General features: G+C 35.8%; 1 protein-coding gene across 1 annotated transcript in view; it reads left to right on the plus strand.

Annotated features, from left to right (window-relative positions):
• The window catches only part of COL24A1 (collagen type XXIV alpha 1 chain), a 346,899-nt gene that overhangs the window by 96,587 nt on the left and 229,865 nt on the right, over positions 1-20,447 (plus strand). Inside the window, exons 14-15 of the mRNA XM_087448191.1 lie at positions 14,394-14,447; positions 16,778-16,822. Of these exons, the coding sequence (XP_087304317.1) occupies positions 14,394-14,447; positions 16,778-16,822 (99 nt within the window). The remainder of the gene's footprint in view (positions 1-14,393; positions 14,448-16,777; positions 16,823-20,447) is intronic.

The following is a 20,447-nucleotide window of genomic DNA, read 5'->3' on the forward strand; positions in this document are numbered from 1 at the left end:
ATTGTAGTTCTTACCTCTCCTTCCCTCCTACACTCCCCTACATGTCACAATTAGATCAAAATCCTTATTGTTAGTTAATATTAGCGGACAGCCATGGGGCTCTAGGTACCTTCAATAAAACCAGCCTTTGAAGATGGGGAAGCGCAAGAGGCTGTTAATCCATTCTTTTTTGCTATCTGTGGATTGAATTTATCTCAGGTTCTTTCCCAGATAAAAACAAGGTAGTAGACAATCTTTATTGGACAGGACTCTCTTAAACACTGTAGAACTACTGTTCTATTTTACATGCTTTACTGTGTTTATTTGAGAAGCTTCTTGGAACATATCTGATATGAGCCAGATTCTTTAAAAGCATAAAACCATCCACTGATTTATAATGGAAAAGAAGAATGCTGTTTTTTAAAAAATAGAGGAGGCAGGGAGAAAGGATTCATATGTATTTATTAACTTCAGATTTTACATATATTACCTAATTCCAGGTAGCTTCCTTTTTAATGCAAAGTTTCCAAACTTCATTCTGTAGTGCTACAGTCAGAAAATTTTATAGTTGCTTTAAAAAAAGCTTTTTACAGGGCTCCCAAATTGATTTAATCAGTAGACTCTTTCTTACACTAAGTTGTTTATGAAAATTTATATGACTCCACAGACCTAAAATATTCTTGCCGGAACTGACTAGCCAGGATTGAAGATAAACATGAAATTGGAGATAGGATTTACTCTCAACAGCACCTAGGAAACTGTTGTCAGAATTTACAGGTTTCCTAAGGAGTTTTTCAGACCTGATAGGAATAGATTATAAATAATCAAATCATATTACATTTAAAGTTTTGACAAAGAGAAAAAGTGTACTCAGTTTTCCTCTTATGAAAATCAAAGTATCACAGATGTTTACTTTTCTAACTATAGAAAGAAATGTCTCCTCCTCTTTTCTCATACATCTTTCAGTCAGACGAGTCTATTTAAAGTAAACTGTATTTTGGCTTCTAACTCCAGTGTTAGAATTTCAAGATATAAAATTCTTCTGTTTGACATCTGTTATTAGTTTCTATCCTTAGCCTAAGACAGTCTTAAATACATGTTGCACAGTAGTATCTCAGGTAGATACATTTTATGGAGAATTTGGAGACAGTGTTTTCTTTGTCCCAGAAAAGGTTGCAGTTAATTTGATCATAAAGAAAGTACTACTGTTGCTAGAGCATTATGAAAAATTGCCATTAATTTTTAAGTGATTCTGTCTCTTTCAGGAAAAATGTGTTTTCTGGCTTCTTCTGTACTGAGCATAGGCTGTAGTAACTACATTTGGCTAACAATAAGCTTGACAAGATGTGTGTAAGAGCCCAGGACTTTGAGTTACACCAACCTTCAAGGTTGGGACAGGTACTGAGAAGAGAGACACCCAATGAACTATTGCTGATAATATGGGGGAAGTCCAGGCAGAGCATGATTTCATAGAGAAGTGACACCAGCAGGTGGAAATTCAGGCAGGCAATTATTTTCAGGGAAGATAATAAAGGGAAAACTAAGAGAGTCTCATAGGTTATCAAAATCAGGAATGTGAGTGCAAATATGTAAGGCTTGGCTTGGGTTCAGGGACTGTGTTGTCTCTGTGGGAAGATGGCAAGAATAAGGTGGGGCCCTTATGATTGAGGGATAAAACATGATGTTGGGTACCAAAACTGGTTCTTGGATGCAGGAATAAGGCAGAGTCCAATTCCCAGAACTGGAGTACAAGGTAGTAACCAGTTTTTAAGAATGAGGCAGAAACTTGAATCTGATAACTCTGGCCCAGATCGTAGCTAGGTTAACAGTAAGCTAAGTCTCCGAGAATTGGGCTAGAACTCCTTAAATTCCTACCTAAGTTTAAAATTAGTCCCAGCTATCAGGACATGGTTGATCCAGATTTTCCTACCTGTGAGGAAAAGAAAGGGGCAGAGACTGGATCATCACAGAGTCCTTCACATTGTAGCCTTTTCCTACAGTAATCATGTTTCTTTTTTGAAGGATTTTAAAATATCAGGATTTCTTGGTAATATGTATTCGTGTGTAGAATGCGTAGAAGTAACTACTGGGTTTTATTTTAGAGTTTCTAATCCTAGACAAGTTAGTCTCATCTTCTCTTTTTATTGCATAGTCTTGGAAAAAGTTGAATTTGTTTTTATTGGTAATGCCAGTTTCGTGTCTATGCCTTTTATGATCATTTTTATTTATCTTCACTTTAGATTGAATATGTTACTTCTAAACCATTGTTCTTTAGAAAGAGAAATATATGTTCTTAGTTAACTGTAGTCTTTAACAGAAAAATTTTGCATTGCTTATATTTTTTAAAATTCTATAAATGTAGTCATTAGTATTTTATGGTTATTTTGGTCCTCATATTTTCCTAATTATTTTATATGTGGTATTTTTCTAATTTCTTTGTAGAGCTAGGAAAATAATCCTTTTAGTAGACTCCCAAAGCAATAAGTTTTCCTCTGTTTCAAGATATTTAGATATACTACCAAGTATAGTATCTGTGTGTGGTCTAAAATATTACCACCACAGGTATATTTAGGCATACCAAGTCTAGAATACTTCTTTTGTTCTGAGTGTTTGATAACTACCTTATTTGATAAGACTATGATTGTTAGAACCAGGCAAGAGAGAAACTTGATCCAGGCTCTGCACTTTAGGGAGCCCTGCACATCACCAACAAATAAAATAAATGTATTAAAAAAAAACACATGGGGGCCCGGCCCTGTGGCCTAGTGGTTGAGTTCAATGCACTCCACTTTGGTGGCCTGGGTTCGAGGGTTCAGATCCCAGGCGCACACCTACACCACTCATCAGCTGTGCTATGGCGGCAACCCACATACAAAATGGAGGAAGATTAGTGTGGATGTTAGCTCATGGTGAATCTTCCTCAAGCAAAAAGAGGAAGATTGGCAACAGATGTTAGCTCAGGGCAAATCTTCCTCACCAAAAACAAACCAACCAACCAACCAACCAACCACATGAATGCCCTTGTCACTCATAATCCAGCACTTAGCACTGGCAGAGTATGGCCTGTAATCCCAGACATCCACTCTTGTTACTATGTATTAATTATCTATTGCTATGTAACAGATTATTCCAAGTTAGTGGTTTAAAACAACAACTATTTCTCATAGTTTCTGTGGGTCAGAAATTTGGGAGTGGCTTATTTGGGTAGGTCTAGCTTAGGATTTCCCATGAGGTTACAGTCAAGATTTTGTGCAGGACTACAGTCATCTGAAGGCTTGACTGGAGCTGAAGGATCTGCTTTTAAGATGGCTCACTTATTGGCTGGCCAAGTTGGTGGGAGGCCTTATTTCCTCTCCAGGGGAACTCTCCACATGGCAACTTGAATGTCTTCACAACATAGCTAATGGCTTCCACCAGAGTAAGTGGTCCATGACGGCAAGGTGGAAGATGTAGTACCTTTTATGACCTAGTCTCAGAAGTCATGCACTGTCACTTCTGTATTCTGTTGGTCACATAGACCCACTATAATTCAAAATGGGAGGGGAATGTACAAGAGCGTTAATACCAGGAAATGAGAATCATGGGGGTCCATCTTTGAGTCTAGCTACAATTTAATTATGTTCAGACCTCAGAGAAATTCTTCTCCACATCTTTTACCTATAACCTCATGTCTGAATGCCATGAATGTTTGTAGGTGGTAGCAGTGCCAACATTAGAGACAGAAACTGCTCAGATTGTGGTGAGGATTTGAGCAGACAGTAGAAGCACTTAGGTAAGAGGAAATGTGAATTAATTCTCTAATTCTCCTTTCAGCATGAATGCAATAGAATCTTGTATAATGAAGTACTGTTTCTTGGTAATTGAAAGCTTCTATTTGTTTTTTTCTATTTCTATTTTGTAAAGTTTCTATTTTCTCTTTGTGTTCTGATTTATGTGTTCAGAGCTAGCAGAATTAGTGCAATATTTGCAAGTTACACCCAGAGACTGAGAAACATTTTGCATTATTAAATAATTCATATTACTCATAAATTTGCATTTCATAGGTATAGACAAAATTCATGAAGCATGATAAAAATTCTTAACATTAGCAACTAGATGGATATGAAATTCTAGAATGATGAAATTTTTAAAATATAGGTATTTAATTAGATTAAATTAAACAATTTTTAAAAGTGAATATAAAAATTTTAATTTATTTAATTGATATTGATATTAATTAATTATATATGTAATAGAAAATAAAAAGCAGCAGAAAAGTTGAAAGAGGTGATCTACTTAAATTTAAAAAATCTAGGAACAACGTGAGTAGTCTTACATTGAGCATTATTACCACATAGTAAAATTTGCAAATAGGACTTTATACATTCTCTATTTAAAAATTTATTTACCAATTTTATTAGTTTTCCCTCTATTGCTGCATAACAAATACCACAAGCTTAGCAGCTTAAAACAACACCCATTTATTATCTCACAGTTTTCATGGTTCAGGAATCCAGGTACTACTTCACTGGGTCTTCTGCTCAGCTTCATAAGGCTGCAATCAAAGTGTCAGCTGCCTGCATGGTCATCTGAAGCCTTCGCTGGGGAAGAGTCCACTTCCAAGCTCATTCAGGTTGTGAGAAAAATTCATTTCTTTGAGGTTGTGGAATTGAGGGCCCTGGCTTTTTGCTGGCCCTTGGCTAGAGGCCACCCTTGGGTCCTATGGACTGTCCACAGTTCCTAGAGGTCACCCACAGTTCCCTGCCATGTGAGCATCTCCAGCACAGCTGCTTACTTCATCAAGCTCACAAGAGAAGTCTCTAGCTCCAGGCTGCTAAGGTGGAGTCTTATATAGTGTAATGTAATCACATCAGTGACATCCCATCACCTTTACTATTTTCTCTTTGTTAGAAGAAGCAAGTGACAGTCCCACTCACCCTCAAAGGGAGGATATCTCACAAAAGCATGAACAGCAGGAGGTGGGAATCATTAGGGGTCTAAAGTCTCTCCACTACACTGATCTAACAGTAGAAATAGCAAGAAAATTATTCACAACTTGAAGAGATTAAATGAAATTCCTGAAATGTCATATTCTTTGTAAAATAAAATTTTATAACTGATCAAAACAATGAAAATGTAAAAAGTAGAATCATGCACAACACAGAAGCAACAATGCAACTCTGGCATGCCCATTAGCAGACGATTATTATGTTCATGAAATTGGCAAATAAGCAAGAAAGGCAAAAACTCGAGCTTTCCTATGGATGATAATCCTGGAAAATGGCCATTCTGTGCTTTGGCAGTGTGAGGCTATTTCTAGGAAAGCACAATTTGATTTAAAGTAATGGTTATAATTTTCCACTCAGTAAATATGAGAGAAAATTTAGTATTTCATTTTGCAACAAATTCTTTCAAGTGGAGAAAGAAACTGTAGAAACATTTTTTTTATAATCTAAGTTCAAAGGCAAAGTGTTTTGTCACTATTGTTCTGTATTTCACAACCAGTCTTTAAGATTATTTTTCAACAATGAAGATTTGTGGCTGCAAACATCTAGGTTTGTTATTAGAGGAATACAGAACCTCTTGCATTAAAAAACAAAAAATCACGCATGTAGTTACTAGAATTGAAATAACTGAATAAACAGCAAGCAAGCAATGATGTATTCAACAACATAAAAGATTGGCATGATGTTTTTTAAAAGAAAATATATGTTCATTATATAGCCAAATATAATGCTGTTGTTTGTGGCATTAACTGTACTATATTTCATAAAACAAGAAAGTGTATCTAGATTTAGAAGAAATTATTTCAAAAATTGATGACCCAGGGGCCGGCCCCATGGTGTAGTGGTTAAGTTTAGTGTTTTCTGCTTTGACAGCCCAGGTTTGGTTCCTGGGCACGGACCTACACCACTTGTCAGCCATGCTCCGGCAGCGACCCTCATACAATATAGAGGAAGATTGGCACAGATGTTAGCTCAGAGCAAATCTTCCTCAGCAAAAATTGATGACACAATGGTCAACATGTAAGAAGGATAAAAAAAAGATAAACGATTTCTATCTGGAATAGAGAGTTAAAAATGAAATGAAAAGTTTAATGGATAGTAAAGTGAGAAGAAGAATAATACATAAAGATTTTAAAAGTAGATATTACTCAGTTCAAGCTAAATTGTTTCAGGGGCAAAGTCAATTGTAACAGCTAATATTTACTATACATATTGTTGAACTACCAGAAGAACAGGAAGTTGAAATTAGTTAAGTATTTCATTGTTTTTATGATGGTTGTAGAAAGTACAGGTTTTGTGATAAGTGGAGAACTGATCACAATTCTCCCCCCTTTCCCTTCTCCTAGGGGAGAAATCACTAGTTTTGTGGGAAACTGAACTGGAGAGCAGCTCCTCCCACTGGATGAGCTTGGGGACCGATCAGTCCCAAAGAGCACATCCTCTGGGCAATCCTGAGTGAGTCCCAAGGATGTTTTTAGCAGTCCTGCTCTGCTCCTTGTTCAGACTGATGTGTTTTCATTTTTTAAGAAAAAACTTGATTGAGATATAATTCACATACCATAAAATTCACCCTTTTAAAATGTACAATTCAGTGGTTATTAGTATATTCAGAGTTGTGTAGCCATCACACTAATTTTAGAACATGTTCATCACCCAGAAAGAAACCCTGTACCCATTAGCAGTCATTTCCCATTTCTCCCCACACCACCAGCCCTAGTCAACCACTAATCTTCTTTCTATCTCTATGAATTTGCCTATTCTAGACATTTCACGTTAATGGAATCATGTACTATGTCCCCCAATCTTTATTATATCACTGAGGTTTCTGGAAAACCTACCTAGGATCTATGTAAAAAATCAATCATCTCTTATATTTCAGATTTATTACAGAATTTTTCCTCTACTTTTTCCATTACCTGTGCATCATAAATATTTTCAAATACCCATATTAGCTCATACCAAATAGAATGATGTATTGCAGATTTGTGAGCTTGTTGACAACAGAATTTGACTTCCAAGGACAGTGAAAGCAAAACGCCTGCCTGAACTGCAACTGACTTTGAAGGGGATATGGCTACAATATATTTGACTACGCAGATGGTTTTTGCATTATCCTCTGATTACAGAATAAGAGAAACTGCTTCTAGTATGAGTTAACTGTGTCTTAGAAACATCATACATTTTTTTCCATTGTTAAACCATCTTTTAAACTTAGCCCATTAATATTTGTACTAGTAAACTGGTGATTTTTGACAATCTGTTAAATATATAATATTTAATACTGGCTTGCCTAAATAAAGAGATTATAAGAATGTAATAATGTACTTTGATTTTTGTTAGTCTTATAAATTTTTTTAAATATTGATAATAATAAATCTTATAAACCATTTTGTAAAAGTAGTCTTTTAAAAAGTGAGCTTTAAAATTGGTAGACCCAGTGGTAAATCTTTAGAGAAAAACTTTAGTATATAAAGTAAGAGTAACTGAGTAATTGAGTTATTTTACAATAGAATTTATAATAAGAAAGTGTGTTACTTTACTAACCCTCATAGTTTTACAATGTAGAATTTTTGATAGGCATTTGGGAAGCTTAATTTTCAGGGGCACTACAGTTTGTTTGTAGTTTTTATGTGCATTATGCCCCTCCCCAATGAAATAGTGCTTAAATGATTTTTTTTACATGTTGTATTGTATCTTGAATGGTGAGTTAAAGTACAGCATAACAGAAAGAACATTAACTCTACAATCAGACTGCCTCCATTCATATGTCAGTCCCACCCATCACTAGTGGGTGCAAGTGACTTAACCTCTCTGTGCTTTAATTTCCTCAACACAAAGTGAGAATATTAGTACTCATTGATTTGACCTGTTATGAAGATGAAATGAAGGAGTGTGTATAATAATGTGTATAAAGCCTTTAGCACATGGTAAGTGTGCTAAGCATGTGCTTAAATAATATCAGCCATTTCATTCTTTGTGGTGTAGGTATAGGAACAGCATGAAATAGCAGAAATAACTAATGGATTGGTCAGTCAAAAATCTTGGTTATATTCCCTCTCATTCAGTGATTCTTTATATAATGATGAATAAATTTCTATTTTCTCCAGCTTAGCTTTCTGTATGTATTATGTGGCATGTAAAATAATTTTTATAAAATATAGAAATATTGCATTTAACAAAATCAGTGAAGTGTTATACAAAACAAATACAAGTTTTTGTTGCACTACAATTTAGGGGTTAGGAAACAATATTTCCTGTTACTAAATTCTTTTCTTTATTATTATTATTTAATTGAGGTCATAATGGTTTATAACATTGTGAAATTTCAGATGTACATTATTGTTTATCAGTTTCTGTATAGACTGCATTGTGCTCACCACTAACGGTCTAATTTTTATCCATCACCATATATATGTGCCCCTTTACCCATTTTGCCCACCCCCAACCTCCTTCCGACTAATCTGTTCTCTTTGTCCATGTGTTTATCTTCCACATATGAGTGAAATCATGCGGTGTTTGTCTTTCTCTGTCTGGCTTATTTTTCTTAACGTAATACCCTCAAGGTCTATCCTTGTTGCAAATGGGACAATTTTGTCTTTTTTATGGCTGTGTAGTATTCCATTGTGTGTGTGTGTGTGTGTGTGTGTGTGTGTGTGTGTGTGTATATGTATATTTATATATATAAACACCACATCTTCTTTACCCGTTCATCAGTTGATGCACACTTGGGTTCATAATGCTGCAATGAACAGAGGGGTGTATAAATCTTTTTGGATTTTGATTTCAAGTTCTTTGGATAAATATCCAGTAGTAGGACAGCTGGATCATATGGTATTTCTGTTTTTAATTTTTTGAGAAATCTCCACACTGTTTTCCATAGTGGCTGCGCCAGTTTGCATTCCTGCCAGCAGTGTATGAGGGTTCCCTTTTCTCCACATCCTCTCCAACATTTGTTATTTTTTATCTTGGTAATTATAGTCATTCTGACTGGTGTAAGGTGATATCTCATTGTAGTTTTGATTTGCATTTCCCTAATAATTAGTGATGTTGAACATCTTTTCATGTGTCTGTTGGCCATCTGTATATCTTCTTTGGAAAAATGTCTGTTCATATCCTCTGCTCATTTTTTTATCAGGTTGTTAGTTTTTTTATTGTTTGAATTATGAGTTCTTTATGCATTTTGGAGATTAACCCCTTGTTGGATATATGATTTGCAAATATTTTCTCCCAGCTGGTGGGTTGTCTTATCATTTTATTCTTGGTTTCCTTTGCTGTGCAGAAGCTTTTTAGTCTGATATAGTCCCATTTGTTAATTTTTTCTTTTGTTTCCCTTGCCTTAGTAGTTGTGGTATTTGAAAAGATACTGCTAAGACCAATGTCAAAGAGTGTACTGCCTGTATTTTCTTCTAGGAGTTTTATTGTTTCAGATCTTACATTCAAGTCTTTAATCCATTTTGAGTTAATTTTTGTGTATGGTGCAAGATAACGGTCTACTATCATTCTTTTGCATGTGGCTGTCCAGTTTTCCTAACACCATTTGTAGAAGAGACTTTCTTTTCTCCATTGTGTGTTCTTGGCTCCTTTGTCGATGATTAACTGTCCATAGATTTGTAGTTTTATTTCTGGGCTTTCAATTTTGTTCCATTGATCTGTGTGTATGTTTTTCTGCCAGTACCATGCTGTTTTGATTACTATAGCTTTGTAGTCAGGTATTGTGATGCCTCCAGCTTTGTTCTTTTTTCTCAGGATTGCCTTAGCTATTCAAGGTCTTTTTTTGTTCTATATAAATTTTAGGATTCTTTGTTCTATTTCTGTGAAGAATGCCATTGGAATTCTGATTGGGATTGCATTAAATCTGTAGATTGCTGTAGGTAATATGGACATTTTAACTATGTTTATTCTTCCAATCCATGTACATGGAATATCTTTCCATTTCTTTATATCTTCTTCAATTTCTTTCAATAATGTTTTATAATTTTCAGTGTACTGGTCTTTCACCTCTCTTGTTAAATTTATTCCTAGATATTTTATTCTTTTTGTTATGATTGTAAATGGGATTGTATTCTTGACTTCTCTTTCTGCTGATTCATTATGAGCATATAGAAATGAAACAGGTTTTTGTAAGTTGATTTTATACTTTGCAACTTTGCTGTAGTTATTGATTATTTCTAATAGTTTTCTGATGGGTTCTTTAGGGTTTTCTGGGTATAGAACCATGTCATCTGCAAGCAGCGAGAGTTTCATTCTTCCTTTCTGATTTGGATTCCTTTTATTTCTTTTTCTTGCCTAATTGCTGTGGCCAAAGCCTCCAGTACTATGTTGAATAGGAGTGGTGAGAGTGGGTCACCCTTGTCTTGTTCCTGTTTTCAGAGGGATGGCTTTTAGTTTTTCACCATTAAGTATGATGTTTGCTGTGGGTTTGTCATATATGGCCTTTATTATGCTGAGGTCTTTCCTTCTATACCCATTTTATTGAGAGTTTTTATCATAAATGGATGTTGAGTCTTGTCAAATGCTTTCTCTGTCTCTATTGAGATGATCATGTGATTTTTATTTCTCATTCTGTTAATGTGGTGTATCACATAGATTGATTAGTGGATGTTGAGCCATTCCAGCATCCCTGGTATAAATCCCACTTGATCATGGTGTATGATCCTTTTAATGTGTTGACTCTGTTCAGTTTGCCAATATTTTGTTGAGAATTTTTGCATCTATGTTCATCAGCAATATTGGCCTTGTAATTTTCCTTCTTTGTGTTATCCTTGTCTAGTTTTGGTATTAGAGTGATGTTGGCCTCATAGAATGAGTTAGGAAGTGTTCTGCCTTCTTCAATTTTTTGGAATAGTTTGAGAATTTTAGGTATTAAATCTTCTTTGAATGTTTGGTAGAATTCTCCAGAGAAGCCATCTGGTCCTGGACTTTTGTTTTTTGGGAGGTTTTTGATTACTGTTTCAATCTCTTTACTTGTGATTGATCTATTCAGGTTCTCTATTTCTTCTTGATTCAGTTTTGGGAGGTTGTATGAGTCTAAAAATTTATCCATTTCTTCTAGGTTATCCAATTTGTGGGTATATAGTTTTTCATAGTATTCTCTTATAGTCCTTTGTATTTCTGTGGTATCCGTTGTAATTTCTCCTCTTTCATTTTTAATTTTATTTATTTGAGCCTTCTTTCTTTTTTTGTTGGTGAGTCCGGCTAAGGGTTTATCAATTTTGTTTATCTTCACAAAGAACCAGCTCTTAGTTTCATTGATCCTTTCCACTGTTTTTAGTCTCTATTTCATTTATTTCTGCTCTAATTTTTATTATTTTCCTCCTTTTACTGACCTTGGGCTTTGTTTGTTAGGTGTAGTTTAAGATTACTTATTTAAGATTTTTCTTGTTTGTTGAGGTGGACCTGTATTGCTCTGAATTTTCCTCTTATAACCACTTTTACTGAATCCCATAAGAGTTGATAGCCTGTATTTTCATTTTCATTTTCATTTGTCTCCAGGTATTTTTTAATTTCTCCCTTGATTTCTTCATTGATCCAGTGGTTGTTCAGTAGCATGTTGTTTAGTCTCCACATATTTGTGACTTTCCAAGCTTTTTTCTTGTAGTTGATTTCTAGTTTCACAGCACTGTGTTCGACAGAGGTGCTTGATATGATTTCATTCTTCTTAAATTTATTGAGGCTTGCCTTGTTTTCCAATATATGGTCTATCTTTGAGAAAGTTCCATGTGCACTTGAGAAGAATGTGTATTCTGCTGTTTTTGGATGGAATGCTCTCTATATATCTAGTAAGTCCTTCTGATCAGGTGTTTCATTTAAATCCACTATTTCCTTGTTGACTTTCTGTCTGGATGATCTATTGATTGATGTAAGTGTGGGGTTGAGGTCCCCTGCTATTATTGTGTTGCTGTGAATTTCTCCCTTTAGGTTTGTTAATAGTTGTTTTTATATACTTTGGTGCTCCTGTGTAGGGGCATATACATTCATAAGTGTTATGTCCTCTTGGTGGAAGGTCCCTTTTATCATTGTATACTGCCCCTCGTTGTCTTTAGATTCTTGAAGTCTGTTTTGTCTGATACAAGTATAGCAATACCTGCTTTCTTTTGTTTGCCATTTGCTTGAAGTATCATCTTCTATCCCTTCAGTCTGAGCCTGTGTTTGTCTTTAGAGCTGAGATATGTTTCCTGGAGGCAGCATATTGTTGGGTCTTGTTTTTTAATCCACCTGGCTATTCTGTGTCTTTTGATTGGAGAATTCAATCCATTTACATTTAGAGTGATTATTGATGTATGAGGGCTTAATACTGCCATTTTGTCTCTTGTTTTCTGATTGTTCTATGTTTCCATTATTTCTCTTCCTTTGTAGTTCTGGTTGCCATTTCATTTTGGTGGTTTTCTGTGGAGGTTTTCTCAATTTTCTCTTTTTTTATGAATTATTGCTCTGCTCTGATTTTTTGTTTAATCGTTACCTTGAGGTTTGTATAAAAGATCTCATAGATGAGAGAGTCCATTTTCTGATAGCCTCTTATCTCCATTAGCCTAAGCAGGTTCTGTCTCTTTCCTCTTCTCTTTCTGAGTTATTGTTGTTACAAATTATTCTATTTTGTGTTGGTGGCTAAGTTGAAGTGTTCATAGTTACTTTTGATGCTTTCCTTCCCTTTGTCTTTTAAATTATAATTATTTGCTTCCCTGTTCTGAAAGAAAGCTGCAGTTTTCTGATTTTGTCAGTCTATTTATCTCCTTGCTCAAAGCTTTGTAGACCTTCGCCTTTTTCTTTTAAGTGTGAGGACATCCTTAATCATTTCTTGTAGGGGAGGTCTAGTGGCAATGAACTCCCTCAGTTTTTCTTTATCTAGGAGAGCTTTATTTCTCCATTGTATCTGAAGGTTACTTTCACTGGATAGAGTATTCTTGGCTGAAAGATTTTGTCTTTCAGTATTTTGAATATATCATTCCATTCTCTCCTAGCCTGTAAGGTTTCTGCTGAGAAATCTGGTGAAAGCCTGATAAGGGTTCCCTTCTAGGTTATTTTTTTCTGCCTTGCTGCCCTTAATATTTTTTCTTTGTTGTTGCCAGTTTTACTATTATATGCTTTGGAGAAGGTCTTTTAGCATTGATGTAATTAGGAGTTCTGTTGGCTTCATGTATTTGTAAGTCTGTTTCCTTCCCCAGGTTTGGGAAATTCTCAGCTATTATTTCTTTGAACAAGCTCTCTGCTCCTTTCTTCCTCTCTTCTCCATCTGGAATACCTATAATCCCTATGTTGCTTTTCCTAATCGAGTCAGATATTTCTCAAAGAACTCCTTCAGTTTTTTTAAAATCTTAGTTCTCTTTTCTCCTCCACCTGAAGCATTTCTATATCTCTATCCTCTAAATCACTAATTCTTTCCTCTATAATCAGCTGTTTTTTTAAGTATTCTAGATTATTTTTTATTTCATTAACTGTGTTTTTCATATCCAGAATTTCTGCTTGTTTTTTTTTATAGTTTCTATCTCTTTTGTGAAATATTCCTTCTTCTCATTAATTTTATTCCTGAGCTCACTGAACTATCTCTTTGAGTTTTCTTGTAACTCATCGAGTTTCTTTATGATAACTATTTTGAATTCTCTGTCATTCAGATTGTAAATTTCTGTGACTTTAGGGTTGGTTTCTGGAGAATTGTCATTCTTCTTCTGCTCTGAATTGTTACTGTAGTTTCTCATGGTGTTTGATGAACTAATCTTTTACTGGGGCATTTGTGGTTGTATCAGGTTGCGGATTTCACTTGCTACTGCTGGGGGGAAGTGGGAGCTGTGTTTCTGATCCCACCCCATCTGCTGGAAGTTGTGGGGTACTATGGGCACTTGCGCCAGCTGGTAAAGCATTCATCTGGGTGCATAGATCCGCCACCACCTCTTCTTACGGTTGCACCAGCTGCTATACTTGGTGGATGGGGCTTCCTCACGGGGTCTGAGCCTGGGTCACTCCTTGGGACCACAGCAGCACTGTGGGCTCTCCCACTGGACAGGAAAGCGATCATGTGGGGGCTCAGGGCTGCCACCACCTGCTCCACAGTCACTCCGAGGCACACTTCCACTGTCAGGGCCACAGCAGTACTATGGGCACTCGTGCCAGCCGGGAGAGCTGTGCACAAGGCTGCTGGGGGCAGGGAAGTGCTCACCTATCTCCACCACCTCCTGGAGGCAGTCCATCCACCTTCAGCTGTATAGCTGTGTGGGTCTCTCAGGTGTCCTGTTGTGCTGTGTGGGTATCCTCCATTGATCAATGAATATCCATTTAGTTGTAGTTCAAAGGGGGAGAAATATAGGGAATAGCTCACTCCACCATGTTGCTGACATCACTCCTCTTCCTATTACTAAATTCTTTATCAGAAAACATAGCAAGAATGAATTGTCTATGTTCGCTTTAACAGCATTTCTTCCTCTTTCCCTGGGCCAGGGTTTTCCAGGTGGCTTTGGAGACAGAGGCCCTGCTGGTCCTGATGGCAGTCCTGTGAGTACATTGTGGGTCCAATCTTGCAGTCTAACATCACTGAGACTCCATAGCAACTGCACTTGCCATTGTCATTACCACATTTGTGAATAAGCACTGTTGGACAGACAGTTCCCATACCACTGTGCACATTCCAATCTGTGATTTTTCAACATGAGAAATAAGCCAAAAGTGTTATAAATAAACTCTATCTTGAGAGATAATCATTAAAATTAATTATATTGACCATGTTAAATGTGACTTTAAGTAAAATATTAGAAATATATGATCACAATACTGACTTGTATATTTGGGGGTGGGTGTTGAAGAAGGCTTGCATTTACATGAAGGTACTAACAAGCCTCATGTAAAAATTGTGCACTCAGTGATACTCTTTTGGACTCAAACCTGTTATTGATCTGCCTTACTTTTGAGTATTTTATAGAGAAGTCTTTTTTGGGATTGTTCAGATATCAATGTTCAGATTAGAGAGTTACCATTCTAAAACTAATTTAATTATATTATCAAAGAATGATGATGGATTGCTGTTTTTTGACACCAGGTAGAAAAATCTTCACTTTTTGCTCTGAAAGGGCATTAAGGAGCTACTCCCCAATCTACGCCATGCACACAATCTTTTTTTGTTGTTGTTGTTGTTTTTTTTTTTTTTTTTGGTGAGGAAGATTGGCCCTGAGCTAACATCTGTTGCCAATTTTCCTCTTTTGGCTGAGGAAGATTGTCCCTGAGCTAATGTCTGTGCCAATCTTCCTCTATTTTGTATGTGGGATGCCACCAGAGCATGTCTTGATGAGTGGTGCATAGGTCTGCATGTGAAATCTGAACATGCAAACCCCGGGCCACCAAAGCAGAGCGTGTGAACTTAACCACTATGCCACCAGGCCAGCCCCCACACACAATCTTTTTATAAGATTTTAAAGTGAATTAGAATGAATCATAAAATTCTTGTAGGCTAAATTAAGACTAGTTCTTATATTTAGACATTGGTAAATTACTAACATTTGTACTTAAATAAAATATTTTTAAAATAGGGTTTTATTTCTTTTTCTAAATTATAACTATATTAGCTTATTTGGTTAATTTAGCCAAGGTTTTATTTGTTATAAGGCTTGGCACATAAGAGTAGAATTGATTTCCAAATAAAGTGTTAAAAATTCAAATGATGTTTTAAGTAGAATACTTGCAATCGTTTTCGTGCCCATGATTCTGGAAAGCTTCTCATTTCAAGCATAATAAAGTAAGCATCATTTACTTTTTTTAAAAAATACCATTTATGTACTTGCCTACCTAGTGTGAAGCCATCTGATTTAATTTTTTATCAGTTAAATATAGATGAAGTTTGTTAGGGTTAGACTCATACCATATATAAAATTTTTCTTTTTGAAATCTGCTCTTTGTTTAAATATAACATAATGCTTCCTGAAGAGCATTTTGAATCTTTAAAATCTTTAAAATGTAAGAATAAACTGGATATTTTTAGTTTATTGGTTTATAATTCTCTTTATTTTATACTATGCCTTTGTTTTAAAACAGAATTTGAAAAGCAAAAAAAAGCGAAACTATTCTTGTACCTTGTACCATGTAAATAATGTAACAGTGACCTGGAGTGCATTGGGAATTATCATAAAGACTATAATGACAAGTTCAAAAGACCATCACAAAGACCCATCACAAATCAACTGGAAAAATTAATATTATTAATTTAAAATAATTTAAAATATATAAAATTATTTATATAAATAATTTAACATTGTAGGTAACTTTTTACCTTTGTATAGTGCTTTAGGAAAATTTTCAAAACCTTTTATACATGTGACAATTTTCAGTGTGACTTTTTCAACAATGAGAACAAATATTATTATTCTTGTTTTATAAATGAGAAAACTGAAGTTTAGAGAATTTAAATAATGTACTTCAAAAGAGTTGATGGTGTTTTAAACCATCTGAATATATTCTTCTAACCCTGTATGCTGACCACCTGTCTTTTCCTTCAGTGTATAGACTGGTTATGTCTATAATGCTGATTGCTAATGGGATTTACTTCCTTTATTAGATACATAAGATACATAGGAGACATAGAAAAGTCTAGGCTAGGTGGTAGTCCTAGCATGCAAGGGCATGGAGCCAGGGGCGCTTTTGAAGAACATAAACTGCCACCAGCGACTTGCGCTTCCTAGAAGGATGCAGAAGAGTAGGGAAGTTTTAGAAGTTAGCTGTAGAAGAAAGTAAAATTTGATATATTTTTCCCTAGAAATTTTTGTCTTCGTCTTTAGAAAATATCCTTAGTAGTTTGGAATCATATTTAACCAGTTTTGCACATTTCTTTTACATAGGGACTTATAGGTAGCATTGGTCCTCCAGGATTTCCTGGGCTTAGAGTGAGTATCAAATATCATCATTCTTATAAAATATTTTCTTGTGGATTTATATTTGTTAGATGTGTTTATAAAACTTAAAAAAAATGAGAAATTTTAGTGTCATTGTTGGATATCAACTTACTCAAATGTATTTTCCCACCAGATTGCAAATTAGATCAGTAGTTTGAACCAAGAAATTAATTATACTTTATGATGAGCTAAAATAACAAATTTCTACAGTTTTATGTGTACGTATGTATTTGTCTGTTTCATTAAAGGATACTTAATCAAGACCTAGTTTCTTCAAAAGTGTAAGACTTAGAACAGCCACCTCTTTCCTCTGAGATAATCTTTCAAACCATCTTGTCTGGAGGGACACAGATAGGTCTAAAAAAAGCACATTATGGTAACTGTACACTTTATGGAATAAAATTGAATAAATGGTTAGAAAAACCATTCTGAAGAAAAAGTAAGAGCTGGACTTCACCAATGCCATTAAACATTTTAATACCTAATTTATTTTTTCTACTAAAAATATAACTGACTATATTTTTTGTCCAGTTAATCAGTTTTTATACAGTGAATTCAACTCTGAGTTTCACGGGATTTTCTGATGTATGCAAAGCAATGTTTGGTAAAAGCATTTCTGTGGAGGCCAAAACAATGTAGTCCAGATATGTTGCTTTCTGATAAATTTTAGATTATTCGTTGGAGTGAACAGACTGCTACTTCTGATATATCTTCATAAATATATTTCTCTCAGCCAAGCTTATGGCTCACGACAGGGATATGAATTGCAGATATTTTATGTAAATGTAGAGGTATATGTTTTAAGATTCAGCTGAGCTAAAGGCAAGATTGACATACCTTTATTAAATGTAAGGAGCCTAGTGAAGATAGAATCTTAAAAGAATCTATTTCTATCCATAAAAAAGTAGGATATGACCATGAGCAGATGTTCCTTAAAAATCAATTTAGAGCTTGCTCTAACACATGAAATAGGTAATTAAGACTCCAGAATTTTATGCCGTAAATTATAGCCACAATATTTTTAGTTTGAACTTGAACACAGGTCGTCTGACTCCAAATCTAATGGTCTTTCCCCACCTTAACTACCCTAAGGGAGAAGGTGACAACTTGGCCAAAGGAATAAGTCAGGTGAAGTTCAGTTATTGGAACTATGATAAAAATCAGTGTAAGTTTTAAGTTGCCATTTTGGGATGACAAGAGTATAAAATTAAGAATCAGAGAACCTCAGTGAGTCTAAGATATTTAAACTTTTCTCTTACATGATAATATTAGTATAGCAGTAGTGATAAAATTAGCAATAACAGCTCACTTTTATTTAGTATTTTCTATTTTCTGTGACTAGTAGTGCTAGTCACAAGTGATATGTCATTTAATTCCCAGAACAGCCCAGGACTACTTAGTTTATAAGTGTTGAGCCCAGATTTGAAGCCAGGTGATCTATATCCAGAGTCCAAATTCAACCCTTTGTGCTATACCACCTCTGTAAAACTTATATTACCTTAAAATGTATACTATCTCTCTTATGAGATTTCTTTAGGCTTCAGGAGAAGCTCTATATGAAGGTGGAATCCAGAGGAGCAATTTTTTCTCTCAGAGCTTAGAGTAAGGTTAAACCTGTAGGTGGTAGTCAATGGCCTTATCAATGGGGAAAGGAAGCAAGGGAAGGGAGTCGGACTCCAAAGATATTTTTCATGCATTCTTTTTTGTGTGTGTGTGAGGATGATCAGCCCTGAACTAACATCCATGCTAATCCTCCTCTTTTTGCTGAAGAAGACCGGCTCTGAGCTAACATCTATTGCCAATCCTCCTCCCCCACCACCCCCCAAAGCCCCAGTAGATAGTTGTATGTCATAGTTGCACATCCTTCTAGTTGCTGTATGTGGGACGCCGCTTCAGCATGGCCGGACAAGCGGTGCTTCAGTGCACGCCCGGGATCCAAACCTGGGCCGCCAGTAGCGCAGCGCGCGCACTTAACCACTAAGCCACAGGGCCGGCCCTTTCATGCATTCTTCATTTAACTTACTAGCATCAAGTTGTTTAGCTCAAAGTTTCTGTTACTACAGTTAAGATTAAGACCAAAATTCTTAACACGGCCTGAGATGTCTAGACTGTTTTGGTTCTTGTCTGCATCTTGAGAACATATTCTGTGCACTAGCAAAGCTGTTCCTTCTCAGATCCCATGCAGCCTCCCTACTTCGTGACCTTTGTACTTGTTGTCTACCTGAAATGCTCTGCCTCTACTTCTCTGCCTAGTAGTTATATTGCACTCTTATTCATCTTTCAGTTCCCGGACTTAGCACAGTGCCGACACATAATGGTGCTCAGTAAAAATAACTGCTTTTTCTTTCCTTTTTCTTTCTCCACTCACCCCTTTGGTACAGGGGAAGAGAGTCCACAGAAACGAAAATGGGTGATGACACTAACAGTCATCTTTGTAATCCTTATCTCTTCTACATTGATATAGATGGTACTTTATGCTTTTTAAAGTAGTTTCACATGCATATCTCATTTGTTCCTCAACAAGTAATAAAGTAGATAGAGCAGGTATTACTACTTCCATTGTACATTATTTAATTTTTTAATCAAAACAACGTGTGCACCTACTTATGTGTCAAATGTTGAACTAGATGCTAGGCCTAAAAATGCAAATAAGTTAAGATTTCTGTTTTTGACAGCATTATAATCTAATGGCATAGAAGGAAAAATAAGCAATATTGTACAATCTTATTATTGCTCCAATGGACTAAAATAAAGCCACTGAGAAAGGAGCATTTTATGTTATCTCAGAGAGTCAGAGTAGGTTTCACAAAGGAGATGTCTTTCAAGCTATGTCTCGAAGACTGTGTATGAGTGGGGAGGAAAAGGGAAGAGGACTCTTCAGGCAGAAGAAATCTTGTTCAAATGCACAGAAGAAGGGAAAAATGGAATGTTTGGGAAATGGAAAGAGGAGTAGCAGGATTATAGCCTAGGAAGTGTGGGAGGATGGGAGCGGCATGGAAGGAGGTGGGGTTTTGAAAGTTAATTGGGAAAGATTATGTAGAACCTTTATATTTCATAGTAAACAGTTTATCTGCTTGCCCAGAACTGCAGCCTCTGCTTTATATCTCAGGAGTTAACGTCCAGCAAGTATAGTTTCTGACAAGAGATGGTATTGCTTTCTCCAAATTATTTTTTCCCTGCAGTTGATTGTTATTGTCATTTGCTTTCTTAGTTGCGTTAGTGGCAGTGATTATTGCCTGTGGGTGTGGGTGAGTGTGGTTGAAAAGCCCAATGTGGAACTCACAGTCTTTTCCACAGTATGCTCACTCATATGAACTCTAATTAGCCAGTGGCTGCTGTTTTTATATAAAGAATCTATCTTTGGGTATATTTCTTTGACTGACTTTGACTCAAAAGTTCTCAATTATTTATTGCTGTGTGGGAGGCTCTTCTGCCTCTAGTGATATATCCCAGACACCCTCAGCTAAGCTCCCATGCATGAAAGTATATCTTCTGTCTACTCCATCATCTTGTGGAAGAGGAGTGTGATAAGTTGGGAGTGCTGAAGGGCCTCCAGGTTATCTTTGTGGAACTTAAAACCTATCATGGATCGCTTTGAGAAGGCTATAGTTTTTAA

Source organism: Ceratotherium simum, chromosome 2 (genome assembly GCF_057802395.1).
Source record: "Ceratotherium simum simum isolate JZ-2026a chromosome 2, ASM5780239v1, whole genome shotgun sequence".
Lineage (NCBI taxonomy): Eukaryota > Metazoa > Chordata > Mammalia > Perissodactyla > Rhinocerotidae > Ceratotherium > Ceratotherium simum.